The sequence below is a fragment of the Gambusia affinis genome, linkage group LG19 (genome assembly GCF_019740435.1).
Source record: "Gambusia affinis linkage group LG19, SWU_Gaff_1.0, whole genome shotgun sequence".
Classification (NCBI taxonomy): domain Eukaryota; kingdom Metazoa; phylum Chordata; class Actinopteri; order Cyprinodontiformes; family Poeciliidae; genus Gambusia; species Gambusia affinis.
The window spans coordinates 9,226,684-9,245,552 of record NC_057886.1 but is presented as its reverse complement, the minus strand read 5'-3'; the positions used below and the strand labels follow the sequence as shown (position 1 = coordinate 9,245,552).

The following is an 18,869-nucleotide window of genomic DNA, read 5'->3' as shown; positions in this document are numbered from 1 at the left end:
TGGATGGAACATATTTATACAGTTATCTAAATATGTATTTCGATTACTGCAAATAAATACGTAATATGTTTATTCAAGGAACACATTCAGTACCTTGCAAAAGGAAACAGATGCCTTTAACTTTGTTGTACCTTTTGTTATGTTAAAACCACAAACTTTCCTGACACTCTCCATTCATGAGTTCATATTTCCTTTGGAAATGGTAAATGTTAATTAATGATATCTCAGTATGTTAGATCTGCCATTTATATGTAAATATATATGAAGTATATTTACTTGTGTTGATACAACACACCATTTAAAAAAACTTTCAGGCTTTGACACACTGCTATTTGGTCCCAGATCTATGTTGCTTTTGGCCTACTGTTACTTTTTGGTTTTCAGACAGATTTAATTTTTTTCTCCCAAAATTTGGTCAAGCACAAAGCAAAGCAAAAAGTTGCTTTTTGCATTTACTTAGATTTTATTTTGTCTGATGGTAAAGTATGCTCTGCCTGCTATTAACAGACACCTTTTCATGACCTTATAATCTTGGTCACTTCATCTGCCTGTAGGCATAAACCTTTTACAGATTAAAAAAAAATATCTGTAAAGGTATTTTTACAGATTTCTGCAGATTTCTGAACACTGGATTTAAGCTGAATTTTGCTTTCTGCACACTCCTTATATTTTCCAGTGACCTGTGTCATCCAAAATTAAATCACTCGCAGTACAGCTGTGAATAAATTGTCCCATGAGAGGGGGTGCAAAGCTCTTCATACACAAAGCTGCAGCTGTCTGGGGTACAATGAGACCAGAGGCACTTGGAGCGGCTGATTGTGCGGGGATAGGGTTACTTTAGCTGGAGTCCACGTCCGTGGAAAAGGAGGACGGAGGTTAAAAGTTTGCATTAGTGTTCCTAATTTTTTAATCTGTTGTTGCACAATGGGTGTTTCAGTAATAAAGTTGCCATGGGTCCACTGAACATCTCTCTCCTGTTCAACCAGGTTGGAACAAGGTTGTGAGAATTAATTTTCAGGATTCATCAAGGCTTAAACAATTAAAGATCAAGGACATCAAACAGGTGGACTGACATAATGTCTCCTTTACATATCAAAAGAAGGGCAATTCTGTGTTACACAACCGAATGACCTAGACCGCTTTGTTGCCTGCAGCAAAATATCATATACATTTTATCTCATGCACCCAGTTCAAAGCAGACAGTGCCTTTGACATGTGAATGGCTATAACTCATATTTCACCTGATTCCACTTCAGAAAAAACTTCCCAGCACAAATCATGGCTTTGTTTTTTTTTCTACTCAGTTGTGCACCAAACAAAACAAAAAGATCAATTTAGTTTTTTATTTATTTTGCCAATCTTCAATTGATAAAATCAACAATTGATAAAATTTTATCAATTGTCCTGATTAGTGCTATAATTCTTGATTGCTTAGATTACTAACTTATTATATTTTTGTAGCTATATCCAGTCAATGAGCATGTTATCTAAAACTTTTAACCACTTGACTTCATCAGTCATTTAACATGCACACCTTACATAGGCACCATATATATGACACACAAATGTCACTGGAAGGAACTGACACATGCTAGACTGTGCAGACGCTCTGTATGAACTAATGAAAACTCATCTTGGTATGGCGAATGCTTGGAGTTGCTGGGATGTCAGGGGAGTCGGATCTATTTTGTTACATCTCATTACTGGAGCGACTGTAGCTCAGTGGGAAGAGTCGCTGTGCTGTAATCAGAAAGTTGTACTTTTGAGACCAACTTTTGAGAACAACTTCCGGTGTACCGATGTGGCTTCAGACGAGGCTCTTCAGCCTGTGATTTCTACCAATGTGTGAATGTTCTGGATGTGGCTCTGGAGTAAAGGTGCTTTGATGGAAAAGTGGCAGAAAGAGGGGCCACAACATTGCAGAATCTAAGTTGCTTCATCCCTTGTAAAATTTGTATACCGGTACTTCATCTCAATATAAATGGGATACAGACTCCTTACTGAAAAGCTCATTTATTTCAGTAACTTTATCATTAAGTGAAACACTAATTACACCCAGATAAATGTTTGAAATACAGATGTTTGAGAGCTTTTATTTCTGTTAAATGAGATAATTTTCCACATACAGGTAATGGAAACCTGATATTTCAAATTTGAATATCACATCAGATCAGTAAAAATACACACCTGGAACACCAAAATGGGTTTAATGAAAAGTATGTTTAAAATCTTCTTTAAGGGTGTTATTTTCAAAAAGTACTTGTTATCTGACAATCAGGCTCAATCTAAATATGTATTTTAGTTTATTGAATTTAACCATATCTGTCTCACGTATGAATGAGACAGATACTTCGTAGACATGACAGGACTTGATGTTCAAAAAAATATGTTTAATTTCCTGAAGTCCTGAAATTCTTTTGGTGCACCAACATACTGTACATACATGGCAAGATAAGAAACAGTGTGACTACAGTCTTACGTAGAAGAAACAGTCAAACAATCAAAAAAAAAAAAGAAACTCTAAATGATTTATCTTCAGAATTCTTTCTTTGTGTTTATTAGGACAAATTTATAAATGTGTTTCTTGTAACAAAAGATTTGCTCTGTCATCTGCCTCCCTCAAAGGTGTGAGTGAAACATGTGCTCAATCACGTTGTGTGACGTAACTGGTGCAACTATGTGGCTATGATTTATTACCACAGCTGGACATACAGTATTATATGCCTTTATTAGAGAAAGGCATTACTCTAATAAAATATAAGACACTTTGTGATGGTTAATTGCAATCATGATTGTCGCCTCTGTAAAGCCATATTAAGCAGGAGGATTTAACTGTGGCTACAGTGCGCAAATATGTGTACAGTGCGAAAATGACTATAAATATTTGGTTGCCGAAGCGAGACATTAATGACCTCACTGCTGCAACTGAAAATCAGAAAAGGCACCAGCTCTATAAGGCCAAAGCTGAAGGCAATTTATTCCCAGAATGCATTTCCCAGGGGCCATTATGCTAATTTTAGCACAACAGCCAATGACAGTTGAAGAGTGGTGCTCCAGATCCAAAAGGGGCTGGATCTGATTACATGGTTGTGACAGAGACAGGGTACGTGCGGCAGTGAAGGAGGGTGAGCAGAGAACTTCACTCTGACTGAATTTATCTAACCCTGACACATGTAAGCAAAGTCAAGCCGCCTTTGCTTTTAAATCGTACTTTTTGACACTATACACTTTGGTAATCAAGTGAAAAGTATTGATGGGCTCTGGGTCATGCCTTGTATAGTAAATCCTGCCAGGACACCTGACCTCATATATTATAACTACGATGCACAACAGTACCAGATCCATCATCTCCAGACCATACCAGGAGCCATCCTTGGGCAGAGTGTACAGGAGGGGTGTCAAACTCCAGTCCTCAAGGGCCGGTGTCCTCCAACTTTTAGATGTGCCTCTGCTGCACCACACCTGAATAGAATAATTAGGTCATTTAAAATACACTGGAGAACTGATCTACACAAGGAGGAGGTGATTAAGCCATTTCATTCCAGTGTTTTGTACCTGTGGCACATCTAAAAACTGCAGGACAGCGGCCCTTGAGGACTGGAGTTTGACACCTGTGGTGTACAGCATCTGGGTTGACCCTGAGCAATGCAGCAAACCCAAGTCAATACCTCCAAAGACAGCTAATTATGTATTTTGCATCTTTAGTACATTAATCCACCAATGCAAACTCTCTTCCTGAGGTTTAATTGCACTCCAGCAGCTTTCTAATGTTGCTGTACAACTCATTACATAACACAGTATCAATTACTGTGTACCTGAAGTTCAGAATATACTGTTCCCTGCTGTCAAGTCCAGTCTTCTGACTAAGTAATGTGACAAATAAAACATGAGTGGAATGAGGTACAGCTATGTCTTTATTACACGTGTGTGTTTTCATTTTGGCACCTCTGTGGACGCCATACAGCCAAGAAGGACCCTTATCATAGCGTGGACTAGCCGTTTGAAGTTCGAGGGGATGGTACACACTCAAAAAATATTGTAAAACTCTGTTACCACAAACGCATGGATTCATTAAGCCAGTTCACATTCGGTAAACAAAGTTCTGAGATCAAGAAAGAGTACAAACCTGGCATGTCTTTAACCTGCTGTAATTAGAATAAATTCACATTTAGAAAGAGAGATTAACTTTCTTCTATACAGATCATAACACATGCAAATGAACAAGTCACAGCAGCTCGTGAGTTAGTGGAAGTGCCCTTGTTTACACCGGTGTAGAGTGTTGCAGATTTTCACAGACATTTGATCTGTTGTTGAGACTCTGTCAGAGTTTCCTGTCGAAAAGGAGATTCCCATAATCCAGATGCTCTACAGCACTTAGTGAGAACTAGCAAAAGTCTTTAAGCTTATTTGAAAGGTCTAATGTGCTTCAAAGAGATACGCAAAACTACTAATGCTATTTTACACTGTAAAGAAAGTTTTATTATCTAGGAAAGTAGTTGCTTCCTTACGGATTTAAAGACTTAGATAATTCTAAAACTATACGCAAAGATAGCATGCATAAATGCGAAGGGCAGAATATGTTAGATGATTTTAATCATTAAGGGAAAGAAGTTATTGTCTTGAGTTGTGGTGGAAGCGGTGAGGGAAACACAGCAGACCCAGGATGAGATGAGTAGTGATGATTTTAATGATGAATATGAGGCCCTAAAACAGTCTGACACACAATCCAAAATAGTCCAAAAGCCCCAGCAGAACTGCTGAACTGGAGCCAGGGCTCAACACACGTAGCAACGGGGAAAACAATTGGACAACTGACAACATACGACAGCTTCGACTAGGACCCGACGAGGAACAAAGGACACAGGTGGGGTTAAATACACAGAGGGTAATCACGGAAATGAGACACACCTGGGAAACAATCAAGGGGAGACAGGACAACACGGAGACTCAGAAACTCAACATAAACACATAGAAAAACACAGATCCTGACAGTTATCCGAATAAACCTGGTGAAAATAACTGTTCCATAAAGCTTTTAACTGCCCTCCCAACAGGTTCCTTTTTCATTAACTTTTTGATTCTTGACTAAACCTTTTGGGAGTGAGAGAAAAGCTAATTTTTATAATTCTTCAAATAAGTTTTAATGTATAAACACTGGACTGAAAACATTATTTCATCAAAACGCCATCATTAGATATATAGAGTGCAAATAGAGAATGTGCCTGGCATTTAACAAAGAAAGAGGTTTTATATTGTTACACTGCTATATGATGTATTATCTGCACTGTACATGCTTACTGTACATACTGAAATACATGGCTGGTTAATTCGTTTAGCAGTTGATATTTAAGATCTTTTTCTGTCTTTGGTTTATTTAAGCATAACTTGAGGAGGTTAGTAACCTCCACTGAGCTAAGCTACGATGCAGTGACTTAAATGAAGAGTACATACGCTCTGCTAATCCATGTATAACCAGGTTTATGACTATTGCAGTTTTGTATTTTAAAATTAATAAGCTGTTAGTAATATTGGAAACAGGAAAAATCCTTAAATACTCAATAGAGAAATGGAGCACGAAAATGTGAAATATACCGTGGATTCTTGCTAAAATTAGGTTTCTAAGACAGGGGTGGGCACTCCTGATCCTGGAGGGCCAGTATCCTGCAACTCTTAGATATCTCCCTGGTCCAACACACCTGAATCTAACAGCTGAATCACCTCCCAAGTGCAGTCAGGTTCTCCAGAGTCCTGCTAATGACCTCATTATTTGACTCAGGTGTGTTGAAGTAGAGATACATCTTAAAGTTGCAGGACACCGGCCCTCGAGGACCAGAAGTGCTTGCTCCTTTTCTAAGACAAACACAAAGTTACATTCTGTTAGGCCTTTGAGCTCTGTGTAAAGTCTTACTAAATTATTTTTTTAGTGATGGTCAATAGATGAGAGCAAACAAACTCATCTTTGGTTTTCCTTTTCTTGAAGTAATAACGTTTATCTAATCACCACATTTAGCAACATATACTGTACAGTCAATTATAAATACTCATGGTACTAACCATTTTTGGGTTAGGCGATTTATTTCTAGGTATCACAATTATAATTCCACCTAAGTGCATTTTAGCCTTTAAATTCTGCCAGCAGTCCTCATAGGACCTTCTGATCCAGCAGGATTGACCTGAATCTTGTTGGCTTTGACCTGAATGAGCGTTATGTCGTTTAGTTTATGCTTAGATAATGGAAAATGAAACTGATCCCCTGATAAAGTGGGTGTAGTGACAGACTTAATCATATTAAAGACGATCACACCCAGAAGAGAGTTTCAGCTCAAGAACTGCCTCTAATATGCCCTCTAGTGGTGTGAATAATCATTGCAGAATGTCAGTCAAGGTTTCTTCTTTTTCTGTGTTTCAGATCATCAGATAAATTTTAATATCAGACAATGATAACGGGAGTAAATACAAAGGCAGATTTCAAATGATAATTTCTTTTATTAAGTGAAATAAATTTGTCAAACTTAAAGTGGCTCTGTGTAAAACTACAATTGTCCCCCTCATTAGGTTACGAATTAACCGCTAATCAGGCACATTTTTTATTCAATCTAACCAGCCACACCCAAACATAACATCTTGCCTGAACTGTAGAATCAAGAACCCATTTAAAGACAACCTGTCTTACAACAAGAAGTAAACAACACGTCATGCAAACTCATCTAAGGAAATTTAAGAGCAGGTGAGAATTAAATTTGTTGACATTTATCAATCTAAAACCACAGTAAATGCCATTGTACAAAAAATGGACAAAATCCCAAAAGTAGTTGACCACCCAAGTTTCTTCAAAGACTCGAGAAGGTAACAAAACATTCTGAAACGACACCTAAATCAATGCAGGTCTCAGTAGGCTCAGGATTCAACAGCGAGAAAGAGACTTCATTAGAAAGAGCCAAGGCCAGCTGATCAAAATAAACACAAAGGCCCATCTCTTCTCAAGTTTCCTAAAAACATCTTGTTGATCCCAGAGGCCTTATTAAAATGTACAGCGTGTCCCGCTACATTTGGCATACAACATGGACGGGTTTTCAGAAACCAACATCACTAGCCATCCGCTGTAAGTGCAGAAAAAAAAAAAAATTTGTTAAATCAATATGGCAGACAGACGAGGATCACAATTCATGCATGAAAGGGTTAAAAGGTTTCTCCCCAAGAAGAATTAACCAAAATTCCTTAACATGACGACGACGATCATGTGTGAGGTTCATAATCGTCACCACAAATGCTTGACTGCTGTTGCCGCAAACGATGACACAACCAGGTTTCAGGCTGTAGTCTGGATAGCTTTTCTTAAGAAATAAAATTACCATTTAAAAACAACAAATTATCCACTGCTAATATTACATATTTGGATGATCTGAAGAATTTTGCTTGAAAGAAAATCTAAAATGGTAGAAAATGTGAGCGATGAACACATTTTCAAAGCCCTCCACTTAATAGTCTTGTTTAAGTTTTAGTCTTTGTAGTTTAAAGAGACACGTGCTGTTTCTCAAGCCGAAAAAACATGACACTTAATAGCAAAACATTTTATTCATGTGATCAAAAAGAGGAACCTTTTAACAGAATTCAGCAATAATACAAGAATATAATTGTGCAATGCAAAAGGTTTCATCTTCTTCTAGTTAAAAAAAAAACATCAGCTGCAATAACATGATGGGTGAAAAGGGGAACAAATACGTTTGTTGGATCATCAGCAGTCTGGCGCAGGGTCACAGGTTCCTTCCTCTAGGTCACCAGTGCAAACATCAGTGTTATTTTCAGAGTCGGTTATGTTTTCACGCTTCAGGGTCTGATCGCTGACCTGACTGTTGTCAGGTTGGTGATTTCCGTCATGATTCAGCTGGGCATATTCCACTGGTTTCTGTTGAAACGCAACACTCAGATTAAGATGAGTGAAAATAAAATAAATCTCAGAGTTAAAGATTCTTTAACAAATCATGTTTAACGGTGATCAGAAACAAGTCAACAAACAGAACTAAATAACAGCAATAATAACAGATGAAAATTGTTATATTCCTTGCAAAACATAGCTGAGGATTAGAAGACTGATGGTGTACTTTTTAAGTGTAAGGCAGAAGCAATACCAAGATGAGTATTATGGAAAGGTGAAAGAAAAAAGTCCTAAATGCAGATTATTATTTTTTTGTCCTGTAACTCTTCTGAACTCTTTTAGCTGAAAAAAAAGAGGAATGTAAAGATAAGCGTGGAGGAAATGAGCTTGCGGAAATGTGAGAAACAATGCATCTTCCAGCGTTAAACAAAGCAGCATGCTTAGGCTTTTGTGGCAAGCAGAAGTTTAAATTGCATATCACTGTTAGTGAAGTAAAATATATCCAATTAAACGCTAGAGAACTGAAAGAAGACATAAATTATAAAAACATACACTGGCTTTTAAAAATAAATCTCTGAACCTTTGTTAAAATTCCATGTTTTTATGGTATAAAAAACTACTTCACACTAAATTTGACATATATATATAACTGGTGTTTTTCAATCAAAAACAACCTGTTGAAGAGAAAAAATACAAGAATTTTAAAAATTGCAAAAATCATTTCGTCTTGTCATCTGTCATCAGCTACAAAGATTCCGATTAATCCGAATTTGAGTTCACCTGACGCCTTATAATGTTGATGAAACTGGACATTTCTCCATTACTGATAAAAAGACAAGACAGATTGTGCTTTAGCAGGCACCCTAAAGGCTGATTCCAATACCGAACAACACCACAGCTATTATGAAGCATGGGGGTGGCAGGTTAATGATCTGGGTCTTCTGGGTCTTCAGGTTTATTAAGGTCAAGAAGACCCTAATAAACCTGAAAGTAAACCTGATTAAACTTTTAAATCAACCCTCTTATTTCATTAATATAGCCATTCATGTCCAATGAACGGCTGCATTAACAGCAAAACAAAGAGAGGTACACTGATCCCATAATGAAGCCACAGAGTCTTTCCAATGGTCCCCATCACCACCTGATAACCCCGAAAACGTTTCAGAGTCAAATCCAGTCTGACCCGACTCGGCCTCAAGCAGACCCTAATCTCAGATTATCTTTGTAGTCAAATAAACCAAAAGGTTTATTCGATGATGAAAAGAGGAAAAGTAAAGTTTGGGAGTGGCATAGCTAGAGTTCAAAACTAAATCTGACAGAAAATGTGTTGAGTCACCCAAAAGAGACAATTGACAAGAGAATGCTGAAAGCTAAAACATTATCAAAAGATGATTCAACGAAGTATAAATTTAAGGGCATAAATACTCTCACAGACAGGTTATTGCAGCTTTATCTTTTGGGGAGGATTTTTCCTTCTAACACGTGTTTCTTTGTCTGCTTATTTGTGCAGAATACATTGTCACATACAAAATGTGAATAAACCTTAGACATGATTTATCACAGCCTCATCTTTCTACACTTCTGAAGACCACCAATTTGGCATCTGAAAATTTAGTTTAACAACTTTTCTTTCTCTCAGATTGTCTAACGTAGCTGAAAATTACTACAAAGACTGGATCAGGACGGCATGTGTCTGGGTGTGCATGCATGACTAATACCAAATGTCACTTACACCATCAGGCACCTCTGGGACACCTGCAAAACAAAGCCAAAGGACATTCTCAGGAAACAAAAGCAGAAGGATATGGAGGAGGACTTACTTAGTAATAATAATTTCCACAAGCAGCACAGTAGTTCCAGGAAACAAGGAGCTTCTCAGGATGATTTAAAATGCATTGTAGCCACTTACACGGCTTTCAAACACAGGCAGATTTTATGGGGTACAGAAATAGTGTTTCCGCTTTAATTTCAGCAAAAGTCACTGATTCAACAAAGCAACCCCATTACTAGACAATGGGCAGCAGTAGTCTCCTTGGCATCGAACAATCAAACGGCTGGTCACTAAGTTTGAATGAGAGCGCAAACTGTTTGCTTGAACAGGAAGTTCTCTCTGACGAAAGCAGGAAGTGGCCACCTGGAGACTGAGCCTACTGTTTTTAATGGGTCATTCTTTCACTAACAATGAAATGTCCACAGTCTCAGTTGATCCTGTTTCCTGTTTTTTCTCTCTCTCTCCTTAATGTCAACAATTTTTCTGTTCACTGATTTGCTAAGAAGGATTTCACTAAAGCGAGTGATGACTGTCATACCTTGCTGGGAGTTGCGGACTTCGCTGTAGATGTTGTCCGTGCCCCGCTTCGCCGGCGCTAACATGAAACAAAATATTAGACTTTTAAAAGAATATTGCTGTATAAATTTACGTCTGTGTTTGTCTTTTCGCATGGATGCAATCTCTCACCTCTGGTTGGGTCTGCATCTTTTATTTGAACCTCAGTATATTCAGGTTCAGTCTTTTTTTCTGGTAACATGCTGCTGTTCTGGTCATCCGACTCTGCACAACAGTTTGGTTAAAGTTAGTTTTCTCTAAAATAGCATTCTCAATTCCACATGTTTAGATGACAGCCGTTGACGCACCATACCCACCAGAACCTGAGACCTGGTCACTCCAAACACTTTTTCCCATCATGGTTGGGGTGGCTGCACAGGGTAGACAAAAACATCAGCAGTGTTAATTAATAAAACGTTCTTATCACTCCAGTATACTGCACTCCACTGCATTGCTTTGATGGACGACCAATGTTACCGTTTGAATCAATGACCTCAGCTTGTGTGAGACTCAGTCGCTCTACTTTGGTGCTGACTGACTTCCTGGGGTTGGGTTGAGACAAAGCACAATGAGCAGAGGGCGTTTTAGACATGTAATGACCTTAGCGAGCATATTTTATCATAGCTTTGTGCAACAAAATGTTCAAATCTTAACAGTACTAACATGAATAAAAGCGGATAAGCACTGTGACACACTTCTCTGTCACATTTTGAAGGGGAGGGCTTCTTGAAACAGTAATCACACTACAATTTATTAATGACAAGATGTTGACTGAAGCTGTTTTAAACAGAAAACAGATGAAAAAGTCCTTCCTTAAATGAATAGATTCAACGTTATGTAGTTTTCATTGTAACATAAATAATGGTAGTGTGAGCACAATAACTAAAAGCCATATACTGAGTAGGTGAACCGGGTGGTTTCTCCAAAATGCAAAACACTAGTTACTTCATATTCTTGGCTTAAAGGGAATTAAATTTCCAAGTTGTTTTCTTTTACATGGTGTGACAGATTGATATCTGAACTAGGTGTTCCTTATATAACATTTCTCAGTTGTGTTTTCACTTGTCTTATACCTGCATGGTTTCATTCTTTTAATTCTTTTTAAGACTTTCTTACATGGTTCTCCATTTTGGACATGGAAATATAAATTATAACTATTGAGAGTCAGAAGTCCAAAAATAAATGTAGAAATAATAAAGCATGCCCTTTAAGAGAGGTGATATTTGAATAAGTCCATGAGCAAATACCACTTACACTGACAAGTTCGCTGCTCTTTGCCTCTTAAAATGAAAAAGCCGTGTTTTTAAGGCAATCACAAGGAAGAGGATGAGGAGAAGTATGAAGCAGAAGACAATGATAAGTGCTTTCTTCCACCCTGCCATTTTCACTGTAGAACACATTTTTTCCATAATCAATTACTGAAAGACACTTCACTCATAATTACAAGAATTTGCACACCGTGCTAACATGCTGTAACCCACCTTCGATTGTGACAGATTCACTCCATTTGGATTCATTAGCTGGGTTTGTGCTCGTGCAGTAGTATTTCCCAGAGTGCTTTTTATTGGCGCTAGATATGCTGTGGTATTCTTCTAGTTTGTTGGTTGAGAGGGAAGCCAGCGCTCCATTGGACTCTTGGTGGTACCATGTGAAGTTAATGGGTCGACTGCCTGTCTGTACAGAGCAGACGAGTTGTATACTTTGTCCCTCAGTGATGTCCTGGCTGGGATGAATGGTCAGCTCTGGTTTTGAGATGGGCTCTGAGCAACAGAACATGTGTTAGAAATACGCATGTTCTGAGAACAATTTGAAAAAGCAACATTTATGATATTACTGCATACAGCTTACCGATAATATTGGTTGACTTCAGCAGAAGCTGCCCTAAAGCTTTTTTAGAAGGTGTACGTGGATTATTACTTGCATGGCATAGAAAAGTTTTTAAATCGGAGATCTTGTAAATTGGAGGTATGTCAAAGGTAGCCCGGTCCTCAGATCTGCTCACCTCCCTGCTCATCTTCCTCCCATTATGTGTAAAAAGGGTGTATTTGATGGGAAAAGAGCCCGTGTGACTGTGACAGATCAGTTGGAATTCCTTGCCTAAAAGAATTTTGCCCCCGACCACACTCAGCACAGGATCTGAAACAGGGACTGGGAAGAACAACAAGACAAAGGAAAGAATGAAAGACAGTTCATTCACTGAATGATTAAAGCCTGAGCTGTTTTGTTTCATACAATAACTCAGTTAAGTCCATCCAGTAGTTTGATGGAGATTTAGTGGACATGAACTGGAGTCAGTGCTTCATGAGTCACCGGGACCCGAGCTACAATTGCTGTATTACTTTTGTTAAGCAGCTTCAGAACACAGTCAAAGGTGTGTTAACAATAAGAAAAGGGACTTGACCTAACTTTTGGTCCCAAAAGTTAGGAGGAAGATTGGAAAGGGACACAATCCAAATTGCTTGAGGTTCAGTTTTTGTTTCAACAGTCAGTCGTGATTTGGGGAGTCGTCTCCTCTCCTGGTTTTGTCCCACTGTGCTTTATCAAGTTCAAGGTCTGGACAACCAGAACACTTTTTGTATTCTTCTTGCGCTGACAGGTTTATGGAGATGCTGATTTTGCTTTCCAGCAGGACTTGGTACATGCTCACACTGGCAGTAGTACTATTTCCTGTTTATCGTATGACTATAAACCCAATCTGCTTGATTGTGCTGCAAGTACAACAGAAATAGACCAAGCAGAAAATCTAATAGACCAAATTTGGGGTTTTCATTAGTGGTAATTCATTCTCATCACAGTACACTAATATACTGAAATATATCAGCCGGTTGTATATTCAATTTATAGACCATCTAAGTTTCACCAGCTAAGCACAAAATCTGGTTCCAACTGTTTTGATAGTCCTGTAATGTCAATTCAGTGATGTTACAGTTTAGGTTAAAATATTGTCTGGCAAATCTAGAAATAAGATCATTTTTACTCTGCCAGAAAGTTTGTTTTGGCAAAATGAGAAATACTTTCCTCAAATGATATTAGAACTACGAAAAAGCAACTTGCAAATAATTTATCTGCTTTTGTTTATTTTATATTCATTTTAAAAAATGCATCTAGAATTATCTCTATCTTTCCCGATATAAGAAGACAAAACCTTGACTAGAATTAAATCATTCAGTACCTTCAATACCTTTTAACAATTGCTGACCAGCTTTTTGTAAATTTTCACATGGTACTTTGACAGTTTATTTTTGGTAATAAACTCTAAGTCTTTCCAGTCTTTCCTTTACCATAATCTTTAGCTGCCTTCACAGATTCCAGAGGGATATCAAAGTTAGCCCTCTGGATGGTACACTCCAAAATTTTAACGTAAAAGAAAAATTTAGTTAAAATTAAAATCTGTACGCTAAATTTAAATCTGCCAATAATTTGGGGCATCTAAAGGGCTTTGATCTGCGCTTTGATCTCTAATAAATGTGGTTAGTACGTGAGAATCGTTGGATTGATTAAAACTGCATACCTCAGAGGACTTACCTTTAGCTTTAACAATAACTGCTTCGCTCTCCTTATGAAGAGGGGTTGAAATACGAGTGCCCTCAACTTTACAGGAGTAGTTTCCATTACTATTAGGGTGTGCAACAGCAGCATATGTGGCTGAACTGATCAATTCTGTGCCATCTTTGTAGAGGTGGTATTTCAAAGTTTTACCAATCATCTCAGGAAAAAAAACCTTGACCGAACAGTTAAGTCTGAATGATTCTCCTTCAAACAGGTCCACGGGCTCCAAATACAGCTGGGGCTTTGAAAATACTTCTGTTGGATATAGAGAACAAAATTCATGCACAATACAAAAATTGTCATCGTTTATAGTTTAGTTGCAGCAACAATTTACCTGGTGCTACATCAGGCATTTAGTAAAGAGGACACTTTGACTTGCCTTTGATTTTGATGGTTTTATAGTTTTCTTTTTGGACGTTTCTCCACTCTGCCTTGCAAACAAGCTCTCCAGAGTCTGTCGGTTTTGGACTAAATCGATGAATGAGAGTTTTACCCGTGGTTCTACTGAGAACAGTCCGGTCCTTTACAAGGAATATTTCGATGTCTGCTAAATGAATCTGTACTTTACAGGTCACTTCTACTATATCTGGTTCATAGATATCGTTGGGTAATATAGTCATGTCCGGGATGATGCTGAGCTCTGTAAAGCATAATTTAAAAATGTAAGGCACACTCATTTTCTCTTTAAGCATTTGTGTCTAGTGGAAAACTTCAACTTCATATAAATACCTTTGACTTTCACTTGAATCTCATTGCTGATGTTAGAGCTTGTGGGACCTGAGACCAAACTGATCTCGTAGTCACAGGACAGAAAGCAGTCCCCTATGTGGCTGAGTGTCAGAGTGGTCTCTAGAACATTATTAGTGGTTTGTTGCTTCTTTATCCGCTGAGGCTGTCCATCTCCAAATGTTTTGTAAAAGTTGAATGTAAGACCTCCTTTCTCATCTGGAGCACTGCAGGTGACTTTGAACTCCTCACTTTCATAGGGTGCTGAATTATTAAGATGAAGAATGGGGGTTTGTAGGCCTGAAAGCAGGAAGCCCACAGAGACAGTGAAAATCACTTGAAACATATACACAGACCTTACAAAAGTCACACAGAAGAAATTTTTTAAAATATATTTGATCACTAAAAGCTTTTGCATATTTCATAAAGATTAGAAAAAGACTAACATTAAGTAGTGGATGATTGTCAAAAGGAAGGAAGAATAGGTTTTATTCTCTTTTTTGCCAATGAAAATTGTGAAAGTGTGGCATGCATTTGTATTCAGCCTCCTTGAGTCAATACTTTGTGTAGATGCCTTTCTTAAAAATCACATCTTCAGGTCAGAGGGAATGTCGTACAAACTTTTGACACCTAAGGAAAATGCTTTGCCCATTCTTATTTGGAAAATAACCCAAAATTTTATGTTAATGGATGAAAGGTGTCTAAATAATCTATATGACTTCACATATTATCAACCTGGACCAGGATGGACTTATACAAAACCTGCGTCTTAGCTAATTTTTGGCATTAATCCCTCAAAACAGAATTGTTCACAAAACCCTTAAAATTAGGCTATATGCAGATGACGTGTTGCTTTAACTAAAAAATGTACAGTGCTTGTGTGAGGTTGTGTAAACATACCTTTGACATCAAGTGCCTTGGTGTTGCTGAGCTTGCGCTTGTTCTTCACAGAGACTTGGCACTGATAATTTCCCGAGTCGACTGCCCTGGCTGGGTTGATCTCATAGTAAGTAGAGTCTTTTGTGGTATTGGCTGTGTGGATTTCGACGTCATCCCGTTTAAACTTGAAAAGGTATTCCAGATGAGAAATGTTGCTGGAACTGACGCGTGCGTCGCAACGAATCATCACCTTGGTTCCACTCTGAACATTGTCTTTAGGCAGGATTGAGAGACCAACAGTATCTATAATGTATGCTGTGGATCCCGTAGAAGTGCACAGAGGCAAGAAAAAAAAACAGTAGAGGTAAACAGTCAGAAACAAAAAGGAAGAATGACTGATGCAACAAACACAACAAGGAAGGAAGGAAACTATGTTTGGGCCTATGTCTCCCTGAGAAGTGCTGCTACCAGGATCCTCTTTTTACAGAAACAAGCTGTCTTAGTAACTATTACTTTAACACATAATTATAAGTTGGGCACTCTACTATTAGTTACTGAGGTAATATTTTACATTGGTTAGAGATAGAAAACTAACTTTTAGCATAAGTAGGTTAGCATCACAATTAAGCTCAGCAAAAACAAGGAAACTAAACAGATGTCTTGAAAACTACATGGTTGAAATACTTTTTAGGGAACTTAAGTTTCCTGAAAGCGATTAGCCTGACTTTAGAACAAACTTGACAAAAGAGCAAGCCTAACTATGCCTCAGGAAGACTTTGAAGACATTAATATCTTAATCTCTGACATAATTTCGATTTCATTATTGTTGCCTGTAGTAAATTTAGATCATTTTGGTGATTCTAACTAACTTAAAGCAATCAAAGTTTGGTCTGATTTAACTTCAGACAGTGAGGAAAAAGAGTTTAAGGTCATGCCTAAAAGAAATTATGTAATGAAGCTCCTTCTTTTACTGAAGTGAAATAATGTTAGATACATTTTTTTCTTTATTTCTCTTTGAAAATCTGTATAAGAAAGCTATTGCTTGTGTTTTTGATGCACGCCCAAGACTTGATACAAAGACCTTCGGGAAGGAAGAGGGTGTGACGGAGATTTACTAAGAAGACTAAATGTTAAGAAAAGCTTTGACAGGATAAAATTTGAACAAATATAGTTCTTCACGTTATTTTTGTTCTATTTAACTACGATGATGTGAAAGTTTTTGAAATCTCACACTTAATATATAGAAATTGTTTGGATGGATTGATAATACCATAAAAATACTTTTTAAACACACAAAAAAAGCCATACTTACATGACTCTCCTCTGGCACACTTCACTGTATTAGGTAAAAAGGAAACGAGAGGAAGGAGAACAGAAAAGTGAGAATCCAGGGATTTCGCTTTAATTATGCGTTATTCTTTATCCATAAAGAAACACAGCAGCGGATTCTTACATATGTGGAGGAGGCTGGAGAGAAGCAGCAGCAGTCCAGGGGGTCTGGAGCCCATCCTGAGTGAAGGTGGTTTGCTGCTGTGCGATCAAAACTCAACTCCTGTGAGCAGAAGAAGAGACACTGGAAGGGACGGAGGAGGACCTTGCAGTGGGAGAAGTGGAGTGCGTAGCAGACGAAGACTGTCTGTGGGGGCGTGTGGCTTGTCTTATCAGCGTTGACTGCCCAGAAGCGTACCCTGCTTCCTCAGGAACCCAGCATTACTTTGCTGTTTTCTTTAGTTGTGAAGAGAGGAGAGAACAAAAAGATGAACCCGCTGAACTCATATCCTCCTTGGTTTTGTCTCGGCACAGGAGGCTTGTGTTAAGGAAATAGTTAAATCTCACCTAAAGTGAAACACTGAGTCAATCGAGAACGAATCAAAATGCATTTTAATTATTATTTTATTAAGCAAAGAAAATGAGCAATGACTCACAACTCTGGATTTTGCTGCAACCATGAAGCTTTGCTGTAACTTGGTTCAGAAAAAAACAATCTCCCTAAAACAACCCCCCACATGTGCTTCCAGCACAGAGGTGCTTTATACATAAAATTGATAGATTGATTGATGTAATACAAAGTTCTGTTTCCTGGAGAAACAGCAGCTGAAATATAAGCTGTGTCATACTGTATAACTCTAGTATAACAATATACTAGCTTGTACCAAACATTTTTTAATGTTATATATTATAGAGTTTGGAAACTAACCTCAAACCTGTCAAACAACATGAAGAAGGATATATATATATAAAAATAATAAATAAAAACAAACAATCCAATTGTGCCCCAATCTAAAGAGGAAATGTTGTGGCCATTTCTAATTATGACTAATTGTGATTACAGAGAATCAGAGTGAGCCATGTTTAATTGTCTAAAAAAACACTTCAGTTGACAAAGTAAAGTGCTGGATACCTTTTCACACCACTGTACATAATGATTTTCCAATTTGACCTGAATTAGTAAAAAAATACAAAAAAAACAAACACAAAAAACCAACCAAACAAAAAACAAAGCAATGAAACAAACAAAAAAACAAACAAACAAAAACAAAAAGTGCATTTTCATTCTACAGGTTCTCTGGACACTGGGAGGAAACCCAGGTGCAGTTTCAAATTATACTAGAGGGACTTTATAGCATTTCTGGCCTGAAGGAATAAGCTGGAGAGAAAAACCAAACAAAAGGATGTCTAGGTTTCCCTCCAGGACCTGTTGCCCCAGTGACCTGACATCGGTCAAGCAGAAGACAATAGAAGGACGGATGGAGAAAATGTTTAATTATCAGACCCAGGGAAACAAAATTAGGTGAATGGAGTCTAATCTAAATAAAATAAATTATGAAATTGAGAATATTTCTGTGCCTAAAAACATCCAAAATGCCTGGTGGAAACATAAAATCTGAAGCAGGGTTTTGTTTTCCCATTATTGCCCCATTGCACAACAAAACTGATCTACAGCAACTGCTTAGCAAAGATTGGGAGCATTTTTTTAACTTCTTGACACTTGAGGTAACACTTTCATAAAGAGTGCCTCATCCTAAGATTGCTATGTTACAGCCAGCGTTTCTACACATTATCCTTTTTACATAACATCAGTCTTTTACCCTCAGAATAATAGAAAGGTAGTTAATTTTAATAAAAAAGTATATAATTTTTTTAAAAAAAAGTTTTTGTATCTTAAAAAACAAACAAATACTGGTACCATCATATGTACCAGTGTTTGTGGAGTTCACACATTTAGATATCCTCCTCTGTTGTTGTCAAACATTGTTAGCTTGCATGGTAACTCCAACAACACACACACACACACACACACATGCACACGCAAGCCCACCCCCCCCCCCACACACACACACGGAGTGTTTTAGCTACATTCCTGTTTTCCCACAGCGGCTTCCTGAAGTCAAAAGGGGGTGGCCCATCCTAGACGAGGAATCTGCAATTGTTTGAAGCAATTGCATGTCCTGTAAAATAACAACATATTTTATTAATTCTCCTGTTGTCCTAAAATAACATTTAGTGGATTTA

General features: G+C 37.8%; 1 protein-coding gene across 3 annotated transcripts; it reads right to left on the bottom strand.

The window, feature by feature from the left end:
• Window positions 1–6,466: 6,466 nt before the first annotated feature.
• pecam1a (platelet and endothelial cell adhesion molecule 1a) lies at window positions 6,467–16,993 on the bottom strand. 3 transcript variants are annotated; one of them, XM_044100889.1, is made up of 15 exons: window positions 16,810–16,991; window positions 16,669–16,692; window positions 15,378–15,671; window positions 14,481–14,777; window positions 14,131–14,391; window positions 13,728–14,006; window positions 12,051–12,350; window positions 11,684–11,962; window positions 11,457–11,589; window positions 10,680–10,744; window positions 10,511–10,573; window positions 10,335–10,427; window positions 10,186–10,242; window positions 9,609–9,631; window positions 6,467–7,906 (listed from the first exon to the last, which is right to left on the bottom strand). In XM_044100889.1, the coding sequence occupies exons 1-15, from the start codon at window positions 16,862–16,864 to the stop codon at window positions 7,736–7,738; spliced, it is 2,394 nt and encodes a 797-aa protein (XP_043956824.1). In that variant the 5' UTR covers window positions 16,865–16,991; the 3' UTR covers window positions 6,467–7,735. The 3 variants fall into 3 exon arrangements, 2 of the variants coding, with proteins under 2 accessions (XP_043956824.1, XP_043956825.1); XM_044100890.1 differs by having other exon boundaries at window positions 10,520–10,573; XR_006369132.1 differs by lacking the exon at window positions 6,467–7,906 and adding an exon at window positions 8,604–8,858 and having other exon boundaries at window positions 9,515–9,631; window positions 16,810–16,993.
• Window positions 16,994–18,869: the final 1,876 nt, after the last annotated feature.

Excerpts from the sequence above, each read along its gene's own strand:
- pecam1a (XM_044100889.1), bottom strand. The coding sequence starts at position 16,864 with ATGGGCTCCAGACCCCCTGGACTGCTGCTGCTTCTCTCCAGCCTCCTC. Across the intron at positions 9,632-10,185 it reads AGTCCGCAACTCCCAGCAAG|GTGTCCCAGAGGTGCCTGAT; the intron begins GTATGACAGTCA and ends TTTGTTTTGCAG. Across the intron at positions 7,907-9,608 it reads TCCCAGAGGTGCCTGATGGT|AAACCAGTGGAATATGCCCA; the intron begins GTAAGTGACATT and ends GCGTTTCAACAG.